The 20,354-nt window shown below is 37.5% G+C and overlaps 1 protein-coding gene across 7 annotated transcripts in view; it reads left to right on the forward strand.

The window, feature by feature from the left end:
• LOC115509245 (putative RNA-binding protein Luc7-like 2) overlaps positions 1-10,975 on the forward strand; it is a 57,567-nt gene extending 46,592 nt beyond the window's left edge. For all 7 annotated transcript variants that reach the window (XM_030308543.1, XM_030308541.1, XM_030308548.1 and 4 more), the window contains 3 exons: positions 2,659-2,688; positions 5,995-6,186; positions 9,852-10,975. In XM_030308543.1, the coding sequence (XP_030164403.1) occupies positions 2,659-2,688; positions 5,995-6,186; positions 9,852-10,029 (400 nt within the window). In that variant the 3' untranslated portion in view covers positions 10,030-10,975. The remainder of the gene's footprint in view (positions 1-2,658; positions 2,689-5,994; positions 6,187-9,851) is intronic.
• Positions 10,976-20,354: the final 9,379 nt, after the last annotated feature.

The following is a 20,354-nucleotide window of genomic DNA, read 5'->3' on the forward strand; positions in this document are numbered from 1 at the left end:
GTCCAACTATCTGATGTTGAATGTCCCTGGCTCTAAAAAGAGATGTGATTAATACAGGATTTTCGGTGTTACTAAATCTGCATGTGGGAAATTTCTGTTTACTCTTAAAAGTATTACTATGTGAAACAGTGTTTATAAAAATGTTAACTTACAGCCATTTAAATCAGGGTGATTTCCTTCAACATGTATGGAAGAGTGAGTAAAGAGTCACATCCTTATTTTTTGTAAGATTTACTACAAAGCTCTTTCTAGCCCTCTGGTTTTCATAATGGCTGCGTTTGTACCAGATTGGTATAAAACTATTTTTATTTTTGTGATCTGCTTTATTCTTAGTTTGGGTTTTGTTTGTTTCATTGGTTATCTTACATTGTGCTTTGATTCTATATTTCTTCAGTTCTAGGAGCTATAAACTTTTAAGATTGTATTAATTTAATAATAGCTAAGTGTATGCAATTTTTATATTGGTATTCATTAGTTGATAAAGTCATATTCTTCATATTTAGTAAACATTTAAACATTAATGTTCTGAGCCACTTTTACCCATTGGCAGCAAATTGTGTGGCATCGTGGTGGGAACCTTCTTTGAACTCACGTACATAACTTCTTTAACAACTTCAGGATGGACAGATATGCCACAAAAGAATTATGTGTAGTTCTCATTTATAGTGTTTCCTTAATTGTATTACACATCTCTGGAAGTTAAATACTTCCCAGCAGATTTTGTGCCTAATTAAAACCCTTTATGATATGTGACTTGGTCATGGCAACTTCCCCCAGACTTTGAGCATGTTTTTCCATAGTCTCTTTCAAGATGTTTAAACTAACTTTGTGTTACATGACTTGTAGCAGGTAATATTTTTGCACTGCAGTGAAGAAATGAAACAAAACTACACTTCCCTTTTTAAGGGGAGTGCTGTCGTATATCCATTGATATATATGTTCTTTATTTACCATAAATTTTACCTCATAGCTCTATCACTGTTCTCTTTTGTGTACACTGATTTTCTGTGGGAATATTGCTTAGCTTTATAAGACTGTATAAATGGCATTAGAAATCTCATTTTAAAATTCTGAATATAGTGCCACTAATTTATATAATTCAACTGAAATGATAGTTGGATGAGAACAAAAATTCTTTGCCATGACTGCATTTTCACATCTATGGCTGACAAGAAAGTGTACCACATCTTACTCCTTTGTTGCCAACTGGCAAATTTCTTTTAACATCGATGGTAAAATGTGACGCTATTTCAGAAATGTGTTTGAAGTTTTCTTTTTTTTAACCTGTGAACTTGAGGAAGTATCAGAACTAAGAATGAAAGATGAGAAATTACAAGCAAGTACGGAGTTATACAAGATGGGATTCCAGCTATGGTATTGAAAAGGATAATGATAAAAACTATTACTTACTGAGTGCCTGTTATGCACCAGGCCTGTGCTACGAATTGGCCTATATTCGTTCATTTAATCCTTACAATTGCCTGTGAAATTTACATTGCTGTGCTGCTTTTGCAAATGGCAAACAAAGCTGAGGGAAGATATATATTATCTGTCTGGGTCACAGGTAGTGATGCAGCTGAGTTAAAACTTAAATCAGGATGAGTCCAAAGCTCATCCTTCAGTTGTGCTGTATCTTCCCCACAAGACACCCATGGTTTCCTAGTAACCACAGTACTAGCCATTACTATTTATTGAGTGTTAATTATATGCCAAGAAATGTGAAGAGTGCTTTAATAAGGGTATCATGTGTCATGTTAAGAAAGATATTGTAAGATTGAGTTGGGTGTTGTAGCGATTACGCTATGAGGTTATAGTTCAAAAGTGAATATATCTCAGATAATAGAAATTTTACCCTGTTCCCACAGGGAAAGAAAAGATGACAGAGATATAAATAACGAATTTTTTCCAGGCTGGGAAGTATTTCCTGGGGAATTAGTGAATGGTTATTTATTGTGGTTTTTACTCCCAGGATCATGTTTTTTTCTCTCTTTTTTTTGTAATTAAAAAGAAAAAATTTTTTTAATGTTTATTTTTGAGAGAGACAAAGCATGGGTCGGGGAGGGGCAGAGAGAGGAAGACACAGAATCCGAAGCAGACTCCAGACTCTGAGCTGTCAGCACAGATCCTGACATAGGGCTTGAATCACAAACCATGAGATCATGACCTCAGCTGAAGTTGGATGCTTTACTGACTAAGCCACTGAGGTGCCCCTCCTAGGAGTGTATTCTCTTAGAGAGCTAGGTATCCTAGATAGGGGATCTCATATGCCAAGGTGGGGAAGTCTGTACGGTTTGTGGTGTATTTTGGAAAAATTTGCACACGTTCATATGTGTTTCATATTTATAGAATGAAAAGATTAGAAATCAGGGGGTGCCTTGGGGGCTCCTTCGGTTGAGCATCTGACTTTCGGTTTTGTTTGACTCAGGTCATGATCTCTCGATTTGTGGGATCAAGCCCCGCATCAGGCTCTGCACTGACATTATGGAGCCTGCTTGGGATTCTCCCATCTCTTCATCTCTCTCTGCCCCTCCTGCACTCTCTTTCCCTCAAAATAAATACACATTTTAAAAGATTAGAAATCAGGAAGAATGTAATTTTAACAGTGCATTGAACTTTTTCTTAGTCTTTTTTTCTAAAAATAGATACTCTTTTTTTCAGGTCTCGATCACATAGCAAGAATCCCAAAAGGTAAGTTTTACACAAAATGTACATAAGTATTGAAGTTGGGTTTTTTCCAGATGTTGTTTTCATAGATTAAATATTTTTTAAAAATGAATGAGAATTAATAGAGTAGTACTCTTAATTTCTTTTGTAGTTCAAGTATGGGCATTTTGTTTTAAGATGAAACTGGTCAGAAGGTACTCATGAACTACAGCCTAATTTTATTGGAGTAATATATGCAGTGCCCTGGAGTTAAAGGGAAAACTAAAAACATTGGGGCGCCTGGCTGACTCAGTTGGTAGAACATGCAACTATTGATCTCAGGGTTGTAAGTTCAAGACCCACGTTGGGCATAGAGCCTATTGGACAACAAAAAAAGGGAAAGCTAAAAATATTTTAGAATATTTCTTTGAAATCTTTAGAAGTGCAGGCTAAATATGCGACAATAATTTTCGTGGTGCATGTAAGAAACAGATCAAAGTAAGGAGGGAGGGTGTAGGGTGTACCTGTTGAAAATATAAGCAGGTTGAATAGTGAATACCTTTTTGAAAGAGGGATCCATAGTGAGATATTGAAGGGAAACTGAAATGTTTATTAGTTTATACCCTGGTCTTCACTTTATATGTTTATTGCTTATAACTTTGTACCGAGATCACAAAAAACTTCAGAGGGGCACTTATATCTTTAAAGAGGACAAGAGAACACTTTCTTTTTAAAGCTTTGACATTAATATTTGACGTCTTTTTGAAGACATTCTTTAAAAGTTTTAGTAGTTGCCAATTTTTGTCTGAGAAAGGTGGGGAAGCATGGTGTATGTCGTCATTTTTTAGATTTTTTGTGTGCAATTTTCATTCCTATCCTTGAGTCGTTCTTGTGAGCCATCCCCACTTAGAATGCCCTTTGTCATTCTTTGTCAAATCTTACAATTTTTCTTGTTCAGATAACTACTTTCTGAAACCTTTGGAGTACTCTTAACTCTAAAGTTAATTATTTCTCAAGAACTTTTCCCTGTATACTAGAGCATTTGCTGTTATGAAAGAAAAACCTGCATTTCTTTTAGATGCCCCATAGTACTTTTTAGGATCTTTCAGTGATGTGTTTCTGCTCCAAACACTAAAAAACTAATAAAAGGGACCAGTTGTGTCAGCCAGTTTATATTGTTGTTTCTGAAATCTAGGATGAATAGAAACATTAAATGTTGATAGTGTTCTTGTTTACCAGTTGATTAATGCAAATTAGTCCCTTTGTTGAAAAGATATTTAAACTGTTTGTACATAGAAAGTCTTCAGATATTGAGGCCAGAACGTTAATTTCTACCATTGTACTCCAAGGCACTTTTCTATACTTGGCCAATCCCCTTCTCTACCTCAATCTGTTTTTCATACATCAATCAGAATATGCCCTTTAAAAAGTGAAATAAATTACGTCAGCCAAAAGGTATTCCATTTCACTTAATGAGAAGTGGAAATCCTTGCCATAGCTTTTAAGTAATCAATCTGAGATTGGGGTAAGTAGGTACCAGTTTATGTCTTGTGTCAGCATATTTATTAATAGCTCGCCCTTGCTTTTTATATAATTAACCATTGAAAGCATCCTAGTTTGAATGATATGGTACTTGGTCATTTTGCCCTTAAAACCCTGAATTATTCCCCTTGCTGACTTCATTCCAGCCAACAGATCTTTTAGTCCTTCAATATGCTGAACTTTCTCCTACCTCCGAGCTTTTGCCCCTGTGTTCCCTCTACCTGAAGCAACCTTCTTTGAGATGGCTGATTACCTTATTTTGTCTTTGCTTAAATGCTATTTTACCAGAAAAGCCTTTCCTGCCTATTCTGTAAAAAGATTACAATCTTATTTCTCTGTCCATCTTTACCTTTTTAATATAACCTTTGTTTACTAGCCGACTTACAGTATTTACTGCTTACATATCTGTGTGGAATTCTGTGTGGACTAGAACCTCCATGAGGTTAAGGACTTTGCTTTATTTGCTGCTCAGTCTTCCTAGTACTTAGTGCAAGATGCACCCAGTAAATACTTTTTAAATGAACGACTAATTATCTAGAATTTTGTAAAAGAGGAATGAAATTATGCATTGAAAGACATAAATTCATTATAGCTCAAAATGAGTGACTAAATCCCATTTAATTAAACTTGCATTGAATGAATTTTATGTTCTTTTCCCTATGCTGCTTTTCAGAGAGATTTTATTCAGTTGTGGAAATATTCGTTCAACCGTAGTTGATGCTGGGTCCACTCTATATGCCTTCTTTTGAATATAAATGTTGACATAAGCTGAATGCTTTTAAACTTGATTTAATAATCACTTGAAAATGAGCTCGGTTTGTAAATTGTATCACCTGAATAATATGCTTTTGAATTTATTAAATTATGAGAAAACATTATATTTTTAAAGTGACTTTAACAATTTTTTAACTGCTTTATTAAGGTATAATTTACATGCCGTAAGTTCAGCCATTTTAAGTGTATAAGTCCATTAGTTATAGTTATGCAATGTCCATGTCAAGTTTAGATCATTGCTATCACTCTAAAAAGGGACAGTTAGAACAAAGTTTCATATCTTTCTTCCTGCTTGGTTTCCGTCACTTACCACACACACATGTTGTGAGTTTTGTGACCCAGTGGAAGCTCCAGAAGTGTTTTTCCTTCTAGCTACTTCAAAATGTTTTTCCTTGACTATAGTCCTATGTCCTATGTACTCACACTTTTTTTTTTATGATTAAAGTTCTCTAAAATGATTTATACATGTTTTTTTCCTTCCCAAGCTAAGTACTGCTTACAAGAGAACAGCCTTACTGTGTTGATTACACTGTGACTAGGCATATTGTGGACATTAAAACTTACTTTGATGGTCATAAGATACAACCTTTTAAATTCAGAGTTACATTGTCCTAAACACTGATCTCTCTTATGCCTCTCCTCCCTTTTTTATCCATGTCCATCAGATACATACTTTAGAAACAAAGTATACCAAAAAAATTTTAGAAATTATTTAAATGAACTACAGATCTCTAATAAATCATCTAGATAGTACAATCCCTGGCATATAGTAGTGGTATAGATTTAATTTTTATTATATTCTTGATATAAATTTATACGATATTTATTGACCTTTAAGAACTAATGTTTCATTTGGAAATTGCAGTATGTAGTTATTTAACATACCAGCATTTTACTTTGGTGTAGATTTAGCTGACTTGAAATAGAACTAGCATCAAGCTTACTGAGCGATTGTTTCTCTTTGAAGAAGAGGCTTTAGCAAATGAGAAGTGCATTGCTGAGAAAGCTAAAAACTAAAGCAAACGGGTTTTGTAGGTCCAGGTCCAGAGAGCATCGCAGACACCGGTCTCGCTCCATGTCACGGGAACGGAAGAGGAGAACTCGCTCCAAATCTCGGGAGAAACGCCATCGCCACAGATCCCGCTCTAGCAGCCGAAGCCGCAGCCGTAGCCACCAGCGAAGTGGGCACAGTTCTAGAGACAGGAGCAGAGAGCGATCCAGGAGGAGGTACTGAGGTGTCCATAAGAGGATATGGAACTACCTTTATTAAAGGTTTACACTTGGAATACTATTGGTTTGAGACTTGCATCTGGTAACATGTACACATTTGTGTGTGAGTTTGTAACATTTTTTCCCCTGATTATATGGGTAGTTAAATAATACACTTAGGAGCCAGAGTAAAGAAATTGGAACCGATATGGGCAGAGGTTATTGCTTTTTCTCTGCTTAGTGTGTCTTGGGGAAAAAAAAGTACTTTGTGGACAATTTTAGGTACCAGTACCAATTTTTTTCAGTATGTATTGGCGCATTAGGGGCTTTAAGAAGTCCTTTCATTTAAAGAGTTTATCTTTGTTTGACTTCTGTTTTCCAAACTTCTTTTGAGCTGGTGCACTTTTTCAGAGCAGACACATTCTGGTATATTGTTTAATCTGCACTCTAGGTATGCGTTGCTATATACAGTTAGCTTGGTGGGGCAGACTTAGACTCTTAAGGAGGGTAGACTTTCTTGGCATGGAAATTTAAAGGTTGCAAGGATGTGGTGTGTTTAAGGACCTGAAACTATATTCAGGATAAAGGATTAGTATGTAGTGGTGGAGCCTTAAGTACACACAGGCTACATCGACCAAGCTCCCAAAACTTCTCAGGTCACAAGATGGTCTTTAAAAGCCAGGTCATTTCTATGGCACATAACCCATGCTTAAAATTGCTTTTTTCTTGAGAACTCTTAACTATGTATGTGATAAATCTTTTTTGAGTGCCTAGCACCTACTAGTCTTAAATTTTCTATCAATTACTCTGCATAAAGCCCATGAGAGAATCCACATAAAGGTGGTAAAAATTTTTTGTTTGGGTGTGGGGTGGGAGGGAGGGAAGCCTTTGTTTGAAATCACTCACAAGCAGAGTTAATAGGTTAATACGATTTCACTAAATATTTTCTTATATTCTTACCTTGTTCTAAGTAGGTCTCTCCCCCCACCCCCAGCTTCATTGAGTTATAATTGACAAAATTATAAGATATTTAAGGTGAACATTGTGGTGATTAGATATATATATATATATATACACACATTATAAAAGGGGTCCCACCATGGGTTAATTAACCTATCCTTCACCTCAGCTGTTTTTCCTTTTTTTTTTTTTTTTTTTCTCCAGTGAAAAGATTTAAGTTCTCTTATTAGGACATTAAGTAGTTCTTCAGTTAACTTTTAATCAGTAAGAGTCGTATACTTGCTTCTATACTAGGCCTACTAAAAAAAGAAGTGTAACAGTTGAGCAATTTTTTCAAGTTAGAACACAAGACTAACATCTTTGACAATAAACAGACTGATCTCATACTTAACATATAAAGTGCTAAAGTATACATCAAAATAATACAGGAGTTTAGATGAGGGAAATACCAGAGAAGTAAAACAATGGGTTCAGATAGTAGGTAAAACCAGGTAGGAGAAAGATATTCCAGATGGATTATCATAGACACTTGCAGAGAATGAGGAGGGACTTTATAAGGGACATAGTTCCTAAAGTGATTTGCTTGCTGGCCATTCATCTCATACTCTTAAAACTGTAGACCCACAGTGCAGTGCCCAATAAATGCATTAAAAAAAGGAATCACCCTGTTGGTTGTTGGAAGGTCTAGAGAGTTTGTCTTGTGAACCTGCCCACCTGTCATTGTTTCTGGTATCTGTGAACTCTGATGTCTGTTGGTGGTGGGGATGGAAGGGAGGGGCATGTCTCCTCCCCTGGGATTGTGTTATCCTAGTCCTAAATGGTTCCTGCATTTATGAAGTTGTATAGGACATTTTTCCACTATCCCACATGCCACCCCTGGTGTTTTCAGCATGTTCATAAACAGGTTTATTTTTGTAAAACCATTAAAAGTTTTTGCTTTTCTCAAGAGCACTTCTAATCTCGACAACTTATTCTCTTTCAAAGCAGCATTGTGTTTTTACCAAAAATTAGCAGCCAATTGCTATTCAAACCTACATGTTAGTACATAAAACGTCAAGTTACTGCTATATATTTCAGTTTAAATTTCAAGGTAAAAGTCCTGATTCAAAGTCTTAATGATTTACTGTTTCTCCACCCCAACTGTGAAATACTGGTCTGAATTCTGTTAGTGACATTTCCCTGGCAACAGTTACCTTAATAAATGAGGACTTGGCTTGCATTTTTCTACATCCTGGTCTTTTCAAACACGTGATGCAGACTTCACAGATTAGTTGGGTTCGGTGGCTGTGGCCAAATAATCTAATTATCCTGTCATCTCCCATCTTTTAAGTACTTGGGTTATTAGTATTGGTAATTTGAATGAAATGTTGAGTGTAAATAAAATGCTTATGGAAGGGACATTGTAATCTCTCACAAGATCCTAGTTGATGCTCATCTCGTGGTTATTTTCCAGTTATTACTGACCTTTGAGACTTACCTGCCGTTTTATCTAATTCTTAGGCATCTTCTCTCCATGTTACATTCTTAGATTCTGGAGAGGAGCAGTGTAACCAGACATGCACTGTGATTTTTTTTTTTTTCCTACATCTTTTAAAAATTAAGCTTATTCTAACGTTAAGTAGAATGCTCAAAGTTGACATTTTAATCTTTCAACCTTTTTTGGTTCAGTCCTACCTTTTTTTTTTTTTTTCCTGCATTAGAAGCTCAAAGTATTAGCTAACCCATGTTCACACTTAGAATCTGAAGCCTGGTTAAGAGAGATGATTATGTAAAAGTACCATGTCACCTGTAAAGAACCAAATATATGTAATATATATTATTAATTCATTCTAGAGATTGAAAGTATAGATTTCATATTCTGATCCCATCATATCCTTTGGTTTTCCTTCTGATTGAATCTCTGCTAAGAGTTTGTTACCACTTACCTTTCTCATTGAAATTGGGTATGGGAATGGAGAGATGGTGTAAAGAAGCCATTATGGTTAATCAAGATGTAGTGTGATCATCTTTCTGTCTTCCATTCTTATTTTTTTCTGTTGGTTGAATGAGCTCACTCAGGAGGAGTAAAGATTTTAAAAATAATAAATGGTTATCTGAAGCCATATCATTAATTGAGTACTTCCTTATCTAAGTTGAGTGTTGGCAAACTATTGCCTGCAGGCCAAATCTGGCCCCATAGCCGGTTTTTGAATAGCCAGTGAGCTATGGGTGGTTTTTAAATTGTTGAAGGGTTGATAAAAAGAAAAGGAAGAAGAATATCTACCTAAAATATTTACTCTCTGGCCCAACAGCAAAGAAAATAAGATTTGCTGACCTCAGTTGTAAGTTTTAAATTTCCATCCAGTTTGGAACCTGTATTCTGTTTATAGATTTTTTAAAAATCGGTTTAACACTTTGATTTTTAGAGATACTGTCTATGTACTATTTTCATATTAAATACATTTGCCATGAATTAGAAACATTTTATGATTGCCTCTGAAATAATGAGCATATCCTAGAAGTCATTATTTTAGCTTACGGTTTTTGACCCTTACCTGCTTGTTTTCACCCATCTCCCTTGTCACCTTGGGTAGTGCTCTTTTCAGCCCGAAAACTGGCTCCTCTGTCTTTCTTGGATGTAGTCTGTATATCTTCAGCTATCAGTACCTTAATATTTATCCGATTCTTTGATTTGGATATTGGGTTTCCCAACACATTTTGCTCCTCAAATTAATATTTTTCAGATCCTCAAAAGAAAGATTCAGAGACCAAGACTTAGCATCACGTGACAGAGACAGGAATTCAAGAGACAGATCACCTCGTGACAGAGACCGAAAAGATAAGAAGCGGTCCTATGAGAGCGCTAATGGCAGATCAGAAGACAGGAGGAGCTCTGAAGAGCGCGAAGCAGGGGAGATATAATTAGCTGTGTACATATCCTCAATCCTTAAGCTTCCTATGGAGTTACATACTATTGTTTAGTTTACAGCTATTGGGGGTTACAGTGAGCAGTTCCAGACTCCAATCCAAGTAGGCTAGATGCACAGTATCTAACTCGATCTGAACTGAACTTGTTTTCCCTGATGAAGCCTAAAACTACATCCATAGTTTCTGGTGAACCTGTAATGCGATTCTGAAAGTACAGTTTTATATAATAAGATGCCGATATCTTTATTCTTTCTAGTAGGAGTGATAGTGAACGAATTGTGTTGCTTGCCTTGGGAATTTTTGAACATTTGTAAAATGCTGTCTTCCTTTCTAGTCCACAAACAACAGCTTTCAGAATTTTTCTTTTTAATTCTTCTTCCTCTGACTTTTGTATCCCCTAATACCTCCACCCTCTAATTATAGGAGAAAGGGGGAGCAGGGAAGCAATATGACTTCTGTTCTAAGGTTCTGTTCCCATTATTATGAGCTGATTACAGAGCATTTATACTGGAAAGTGTGCTGGAGAAATTTCAATACCCGGAGTTTTTGTTTTGTTTTACAGTGCCTATTTAGAGTTGGAAGTTGAACAGCCTGTTGCATCACATACTTTGCTTTTTTATTGAAATTTTGAAATCCAACATGTCTTGATTTTTCTGTTCTATTGAATTGCTATGTTCAGGATGTTTTGAAAAGGGGGGTGGGGCAGGGACTCTTTCATAAGCACTTGTTTTATTTTGTGTGTGTGTGTGTGTGTGGAGTATAAAGGCTACAACCTTATTGTAAAAAATAATAAAATGAAACAATCACCACCACCATCATTAAACTGTAACTTGTCTAGTAAATTGTCACTAGAACTATTTGATGTGGGCATTTCTTCTGTTCTATCATCAGTGCCTTACTGTGCAAGGCACCAAAGGAAATAAACACATACTTGCCAAGATGAACTGTTGCTCCGCCTGGTCCAGCCCGGGCCCCTGCTGACTGTATTCCAGCTGTTTTAGGGCTGTCTGCAACAAATGCTATAGAGAGGGACTAGACCTGCAAAAGAAATTGGGTTTTTCTGGTTTTGTTTTTTTCATTCAGCCAACCAAAATAAAAACATGGTGTAATCAATGTAATGAGCATAACAATTTCTGCACTGAAGAGCTAGGTACCTACCAGTGATTTTAAACAGTAGTGGGCAGGTATCACTTGTGATTCTAGAAAATCAAGGAACAAAAATACTTCAGTGAAGTTAGTGTCTGTGTTACAGTTAACAAACAGCACCTTCCAATAACTGTCTTCGGTCCCCTAAGTGTGTAGGCCATAGAGGGGAAGGGAACCTAATTTTAAGTGGCAAATTTGCATCTAAAAAAGGGACACTCACCAGGTTTACCAAGCTGTGCATCTTTACCTGAAAGTTTTCTACCATATTTGGTTCCATGTATTCCAGTTTATTCAGAGTTTAACTATCTGAGACCCATCTTCCGTCAGTGGCCCATTCTCTTTTATTCTTGATTTCTGAGAAACTGTTTTGTATCTACTTTGTTCCTAGTGGTCTGCTCTATTCTCAATCCTTACAAGTACTGTGGATTTAATACCTTCGGATCTGTAATAAGATCAAACAGGTTAAGCTGGTAGGTGCAAGAAGATTGTGACCAAACTCCCAACAAAACATTGGAAAATAGGTTTTACTTACCATTGTTTGTGTAGCTAGAATTTACTACCTGCTGTCTAATTGTATTCCTGCTGTATAATTATTAGTTGTTAATACAGTTGTCATTTATAGGCAATGCAGGCTACACAATCGTCAACAGGTCAGTGGTAGTCCATAAAGAATATCCTCATCCCAGGCTGGGCTACCATGATGGGTCACTTCAGTTGCAGGATTCTCTGATCAATCCCATTTAAAAAATCCTTTTTAGAACAATTCTGTTGCTTAGGTACTTCTAGCATTTGGACTTTAAGAAATGTAGATTTTTTTTTTTTTTTTTAATCCCAATCATCACCCTTAAGCCAGGGTGGCCACTCTGAATTAGAATAACCATAAATCTCTATCTTTCAGAAAACGGTTTGCTCCATACTGAAAAGGACTTAAGACCGATAAAGCAAACCTGTCTTTACTATTTATACAGTTTTATTCAGGGCAGCTTACTGACAAGAGGCAATTGGGTGGGTGCATGGATGATCCAGGTTACTGTGCAGATGTCCTCCACCCCTATTTCTAAGCCATATGATTCACAGCTGCATAGACCTTAATCCCCACATTTTTTTTTTTAAATATTTTTTTTTTCAACGTTTATTTTTATTTTTGGGACAGAGAGAGACAGAGCATGAACGGGGGAGGGGCAGAGAGAGAGAGGGAGACACAGAATCGGAAACAGGCTCCAGGCTCCGAGCCATCAGCCCAGAGCCTGACGCGGGGCTCGAACTCACAGACCGCGAGATCGTGACCTGGCTGAAGTCGGACGCTTAACCGACTGCGCCACCCAGGCGCCCCAATCCCCACATTTTTTAAAGCAAGGAACATGATGGTAAGGTCACAGTGTTATCCTAAGTGGCACCACCTGGTGGTGGTAGATGGCAGCAGAATACTAGGACCCTGGGCTTGCCTCATCCCACAATACGAGTAGGTAACTAGCAAATCATCTTAAATACCCCCAGAAAACGACTTTGAGACTGGCAAAAGAAACGCCACAGCTAAAGGTAAGGAAGATACCAAATCGAAGGTAGGAGGCACAGAGATCTAGTTTGGGGAGAAATGGATCCTGGCTGCTGTGGAGAGGAACACTAGGGGAACACAGAAGGAGAACGTTTCCTCATAGCCATTGGTTTGGAAAGTGAGAAGGGATTAATTTCTTGAGTTGTTGCACTGCTTTGGGGTTTAAAGCCTGAAGTTTTTGAGCGTTAGCAGGTTGGGCTCCTGGAGAGACCAGTCCATAGGCATCAGGGCTGCCCTTGGAGAAGGTAGGCAAACAATCTGGGGACATAGAGCTTGGAAACAGCAGAGCGCCAGTGGAACCCAGTGGGGAGATCATTTGCTCTTCTCAGAGTGTGCCCAAAGGCAGTGTTCACGGAGACACCTCTCCAATAACAAAGGAACTGGCTGGTGCTGTTACCCTCCCATGCCCCTCAGCATACACACTCAGAGCCACCTGCAGGAACCAGCGAAGTATAGTCCTTGGCTACCTAACTTGCTCACAGCCCTACCCCCTTACGCTCCAATAGAACTCCTCCCAGGCTTGCTTCAGTCCTAGGCTGGTGGGCCCCCTTATCCAGAAGACCAGCACAAAGCCCTGCCCCTGCATGTCTCCCAACTACAGTTTTGCAGGGCCTCAGTTTCACTGGAGGTGGTAACAGGTTTCATCTCACAAGCAGACCAAAATACACAACTGAAACTGGCCAGCTAGAACATTCAGGCCAGGGACCAAACACTGCTCACAGGAGGCAAGGAGAGCTGCTGCAGATGACAGGCCTGAAGGACAGAGCAGCCCGAACAGCAGCAGAACACTTAAAGCACCTATGGGAGACACACCCTGGAACACCAGTCCCCGGACACCACATGACATCTTCGTAACGCCAATACTTTCAGCAGCCAGAGACCTAACTGGCTAACCCACAGAAGCAGGCAGTGACTTACACAAAATGAGCAAATTTATCCCAAATGAACAAGTTAAGGCTATGGCCAGAGATTTAAGCCACATAGATAAAAGTAATATACGTGTTCAAGAATTGAAAGCAATGATCATTAGGATACTGGGCTTGAGAAAACCATGAAAGATCAGTGAGACCCTTATGACAGAGATAAAAATGTAAAAAGAACATGAGTGTAATAAAGGAGATTACAAATATGCTTGATGCAGTCAACAGTAGGCTGAAACAATCAGCAACAAGTTAATGACTTAGACTAATGGAAAGTAATCAAGCTGAACAAAAGAGAAAAAATTCTGCCAAACAAGAATAGACTTAAGGAATTAAGTGACTCCAAACAAAATAGCATTTGTATTATAGGAGTCCCAGAAGGGGCAGAGAGAGAGCGAGAAAAGGGGGCAAAAAATTTCTCTCAAGAAGTTGTAGCTGAAAACTTCCCTAATCTGAGGAAGTAAACAGACATCTAGATCCAGGAGGCATAGAGAACTCCCATTTAAAAAAAAAAAAATCAAAAGCAAGCCAACACGAAGACATACTGTAATTAAATTTTCAACATATAGTGATAAAATATCTTAAAGCAGCAAGACAAAAGACTCTTACTTATATGGGAAAACCCTTAGGGCTGTCAGATTTTTTCATCAGAAACTGCAAGCCAGAAGGGACTGGCATGGTATATTCCAAATACTGAGTGGTAAAAATCTGCAGCCAACAATGCTCTATCCAGCAAGGCTAACGTTGAAAGTAAGAGAAAGAATTTCACAGACAAAAACTAACATTCATGACCACTAAACCACCCTTGCAAGAAATACTAAAGGGGACTCTGCATAGAAAAGACACAAAGTGACAGTATGAAGGTAGGAAATATAAATGCAGTAAAAATGATTTTCAATTAAAAAAAAAAAAAAAAAAAGGACCCTGGGTGGCTCAATTGGTTGAACATCTGACTTGATTTCAGCTCAGGTCATGATTTCAGTTTGTGGGATCAAGCCCTGTGTCAGGCTCCACACTGACAGCACAGAGCCTGCTTGGGATTCTGTCTGCCCTTCCCTCCACTTGTGCTCTTGCTCTCAAAATAAATAAAAATAGGGGTGCCTGTGTGGCTCAGTCAGTTGAGCATCCAGTTCTTGATTTTGTCTCAAGTCATGAGCCCACTGCACCAATGGTGTGGAGTCTGCTAGGCTCTTTCTGACCCTCCCACACTTGCTCTCTCTCAAAATAAACTTTAATAATTAGAAATTTAAAAAAAACTTTTGAGAAAAATCAGTCGAGGAATTCACAAAACAACAGGATAAAAGGATGCAAAATATGACAGCATATACCTGAACTGTGTGAGGACAGGAGTCAAGAATGGGTCAAACTTAAGCAGCTATCAAGTTAATATAGACTACAATATGCAGAAGGTGTTACATGCAAACCTAATGGTAACCACAAAAACTAATAAAGATGGGAAGAATAAAGAGATAGAAATCACAGTCACTGAAGAAAACCAGAGACCATGAAATGAAGACAAAGGATCAGAAAAATTCTCTACAACCTGAGAACAAGTTATGAAATGGCAATAAATTTTTACCAATAATTACTTTCAGTGTAAATGGAGTAAATGCTCTATAATCAAAAAAGACATAGGGTGACAGAGTAGATTAAAAAAAAACCAAGACCCATCTATATGAGCCTACAAGAGACTCAATTTAAAAAAATTTTTTAAATGTTCCCAAAAAATCCAGTGAAGAAAGGGGCAGAAGACATGAATAGACACTTTTCCAAAGAAGACATCCAGATGGCCAACCGACATGAAAAAATGCTCAACATCACTCATCATCAGGGAAATACAAATCAAAACCACAATGAGATACCACCTCACACCTGTCGGAATGGCTAACATTAATAACTCATGGCAGCAACAGATGTTGGTAAGGAGGCAGAGAAAGAGGATCTCTTTTGCACTGCTGGTGGGAATGCAAACTGGTACAGCCACACTGGAAAACAGTATGGAGGTTCCTCAAAAAATTAAAAGAACTACCCTATGACCCAACAATTGCACTGTTAGGTATATATCCAGGAGATACAGGTATGCTGTTTCCAAGGGGCACATGCACCCCATTGTTTATACCAGCAGTATCAACAATAGCCAAAGTATGGAAAGAGCCCAAATGTCCGTCAATGAATGAATGGATAAAGATGTGATACACACACACACACACACACACACACACACACACAATGGAGTATTACTCAGCAATCAAAAAGAATGAAATCTTGCCATTTGCAACTACGTGGATGGAACTAGAGAGTATTATGCTAAGTGAAATTAGAGAACGACAAGTATCATAGGACTTCACTCATGTGACTTTAACACACAGATAGATGAACACAAGGGAAGGTAAGCAAAAATAATATAAAAACAGGGAGGACAAAACATAAACTCTTAAATATGGAGAACAAACAGGGTTACTGAAGGGTTGTGGGAGGGAGGATGAGCTAAATGGGTAAGGGGCATTAAGGAATCTACTCCTGAAATCATTGTTGCACTATATGCTAACTAACTTGGATGTATATTAAAAAAATAAATTTTTAAATGTTCATCTTTTGAGAGAGAGCACAAGCAGGGGAGGGGCAGAGAGAGAGGGAGACAGAATCTGAAGCAGGCTCCAGGCTCCAAGCATCAGCACAGAGACTGACGTGGGGCTCAAACTCACAAACTGACTGAGCCACCCAGGCGCCCAACGTTTTTGTTATTTTTTAATTAAAAAAAAATTTTTTTTTAAAGTAATCATTACCCAGCATTTGGTTCAAACAACCCAAGCAAGATCGAGTTTCATGCTTCACTGAGCCAGCCAGGTGCCCCAAGAGATTCTAGAGTTAAAGACACTTGCACATTTCAAAGTGAGGGTGTGGAGAAACATTAATAATTCAAGTGAATACCAAAGGAAAGCTGAAGTAGCAGTACTTACATCAGACAAACTAGACTTTACAAGAAAGACCGTAGAGGCACCTAACTCAGATGGTTGAGTGTCCAACTCTTGATTTCAGCTCTTGATCGGCTCAGGCCATGATCTCACAATTCATAAGATTGAGCCTTATGTCAGGCTCCACATTGTCAGCACATGCCTGTTTGGGATTCATTCTCTCTGTCTCTCCCTCCCTCCCTCCCTCCCTCAATAAACTTAAAAAGAAAAAAAAAAAAAAAACCAATTGTAAATCTTTCTGCACCCAAATGGGAGCACCCAGATACATAAAACAAGAATATAAAAGAACTAATTGATAACAATACCATGTTAGTAGTTAACACTGCACTTAAATCAATGGACAGATCATCTAAGCAGAAAATCAACAAGGAAACAATGGATTTGAATGACACACTGGACCAGATGGACCTAACAGATATATTTAGAACATTGCATCCTAAAACAGAATACACATTCAAGTGCACATGGAACATTCTCCAGAACAGATAACCTATTAGTCCACAAAACAAGCCTCAACAAATTTAAGATCAAAGTCCTACCATGTACCTTTTTTGACCACCACACTATGAAACTACGAGTCAACCACAAGAAAAAATCTGGTAAGACCACAAACACATGAAGGTTAAATAAATAGCATGCTACTAAACAATGAAATGGGGGTGGCAAAAACAATGAATGGGTCAGCCAGGAAATGGAAGAAAAAAAATCTACGGTAACATGAAAATGAAAACAATGGTCTAAAACCTTTGGGATGCAGCACAAGTGGTCCTGAGAGGGAAGTATGTAGAAATCCAGGTCTGCCTCAAAAAGCAAGAAAAATCTCACAATGTAACCTTACACTTAAAGGAGCTAAAAAAAGATCAAAGTTTAAAGCCAGTAGAAGGAAGGAAAGAAGATTAGAGCAGAAATAAATGATAAAGAAACTGGAAAAAAAAAAAAAAAACCACCTTAATAAAACCAGGAGCTGGTTCTTTGAAAAAATTAGTAAAATTGGCCAACCTCTAGCCAGACTTAAGAGAAAGGACCCCAAATAAATATCACAAATGAGAGAGAAGTAACAACCAACACCACAGAAATACAAACAATTTAAAAAGATTGTGAAAAATTACATGCCAACAAATTGGACAAGCTGTAAGAAATGGATCAATTCCTATAAATTACCTATAGGTAACCTATAAATTACCAACACTCAAGAAGGAATAGAAAATTTAAACAGGTTGATGACCAGTAAAGAAATTCAATCAATAATCAAAAATCTCCCAATAAACAGAAATCCAGGGCCAGGTAGCTTTACAGGCAAATTCTACCAAATTAATTTAAAAGAATTAAAGGAATTATTAATTCTAAAAGAATAAAAGAATACCTATTTTCAAACTACTCCAGCAAAGCAAATAGACAAGGAAGGAAAACTTCCACATTCATTCTATGAGGCCAGCATTATCCTGATCCCAAAACCAGATAAAGACACGGCTAACAAAAAAAACAAAACAACCAAAAAAACGAACTACAGGCCGGTATCCCTGATGAACAAGGATGCAAAAATCCTCAACAAAATACTAGCAAACCGGAGCCAACAGTGTATTAAAAAAATCATTCACCACAATCAAGTGTGACTTATTCTTGGGTTGTAAGAGTGGTTCCATATTCACAAATCCATCAACGTGCTACACTCTATTAATAAAAGATTAAGGACCATACAGTCATTTTGATAGATGCAGAAGCAGCATTTGACAAAGTACAATACCCATTCAGGATAATGGGTACAAAGTAGGTTTAGAGGGGACATAACTCAATTTAATAAAGGCCATATATGAAAAACCCACAGCTAATATCATCTTAAACAGGGAAAAAGCAACAACTTTTTCTCTGCTGTCAGGAACAAGACAGGGATGTCAGCTCACCACTTTTATTCAGCATACTACTGGAAGTCCTAGCCACAGACAACAAAAAGAAAAACATCAAAATCCGTAAGGGAGAAATCAAACTCACTGTTTGCAGATAATATGATACTATAGGTAGAAAACCTGAAAGACTCCACCCCAAAACTGCTAGGATTTATAAATTCAGTGAAGTCGCAGGATACAAAAATCACTATAGAGAAATCTGTTGCATTTCTATATACCAATGACGAAGCAGCAGAAAGAGAAACTAAGGAATTAGTCCTGTTTAACAGTTGCACCAAAAATAGTAAGATACCTAAGAATAATTCTAACCAAGGAGGTGAAAGACCTGTACTCTGAAAACTAAAACACCAATGAAAGAAATTGACAATGACACAAGGGAAATGGAAAGACATTCCATGCTTGTGGGTTTCAAGAACAAATAGTATTAAAGTGTCTATACTACACAAAGCAATTTACAGATTTAATGCAATTCCTGTCAAGTCGTTTTCACAGAACTAGAACGAGCAATGCGTAAATGTGTATGGAACCATACAAGACCCTGAATAGCCAAAGCAATCTTGAAAACTAAAAGCAAAGCTGGAGGCATCACAATTCCAGACTTCAAGTTATATTACAAAGCTGTAGTAATCACAACAGTATGGTGTTGGCATAAAAATAGATACAGAGATCAATGGATCAGAACAGAAAGCCCAGAAATAAGCCCACCCTTATATGGTCAATTAATCTTCAATAAAGGAGGCAAGAATATGCAACAGGAAAAAGACCATCTCTTCAACAAATGTTGGAAAAACTGGACCTCTTTCTTACAGCACACACAAAAGTAAACTTAAAATGGATCAAACACCTAAATGTGAAATCCTTGAAGAAAACACAAGCAGTAATATCTCTGACATCAGTTGTACCAACTTCTTTCTAGATAGGTCTCCCGAGGCAAAGGCAACCAAAGCCAAAATAAACTATTGGGGCTATATCAAAATTAAAAGCTTTTGCACAGCAAAGAAAACAATCAACCAAACTAAAAGGGAACATACTAAATGGGAAAAGGTATTACAAATGGTATATCCCATAAGGGGTTAGTGTCCAAAATCTATAAAGAACGTATTCAACTCAACACCCAAAATGTTAATAATCCAATTAAAACTGGGCAGAAAACATGAATAGACATTTCTCCAAAGAAGACATCCAGATGGACAGCAAACACATGAAAAGATGCTTAGCATCCCTCATCATCAGGGAAATGCAAATCAAAACTACAACAAGCTATCACCTCACACCTGTCAGAATGAGTAAACTCAGAAATCCAAAAAACAAGTGTTGGCAAGAATGTGGACAAAAAGAAACCCTCTTGCATGGCTGGTGAGAATGCATACTGGTGCACTATGGAAAACGGTATGGAGGTCCCTTACCCTACCATCCAGCAATCACACTACTGGGTATTTAACCAAAGAATACAAACACACTAATTCCAGTGCATGTGGAATGAATACATGCATCTGATGTTTTAAGTCAGTACATGCATCTGATGTTTATAAGAACATTATTTACAATGGCCAAATTATGGACACAGCCCAACTGTCCATTGATTGATGGATGGATAAAGAATATGTGAGATAGATACAGATATAGATAATAGATATAGATGTGAGACTTAGCCATAAGAATGAAATCTTGCCATTGCCAACAACATGGATGGAGCTAAAAATGATTATGCTAAGAGAAATGAGAGGAACACACCATATTATTTCACCCATGTGGAATTTAAGAAACAAAACAAAGGGAAGAGAGAGAGGGGCAGACCAAGAAACAGACTTTTAAGGTA

This window comes from Lynx canadensis, chromosome A2 (genome assembly GCF_007474595.2).
Source record: "Lynx canadensis isolate LIC74 chromosome A2, mLynCan4.pri.v2, whole genome shotgun sequence".
NCBI lineage: Eukaryota > Metazoa > Chordata > Mammalia > Carnivora > Felidae > Lynx > Lynx canadensis.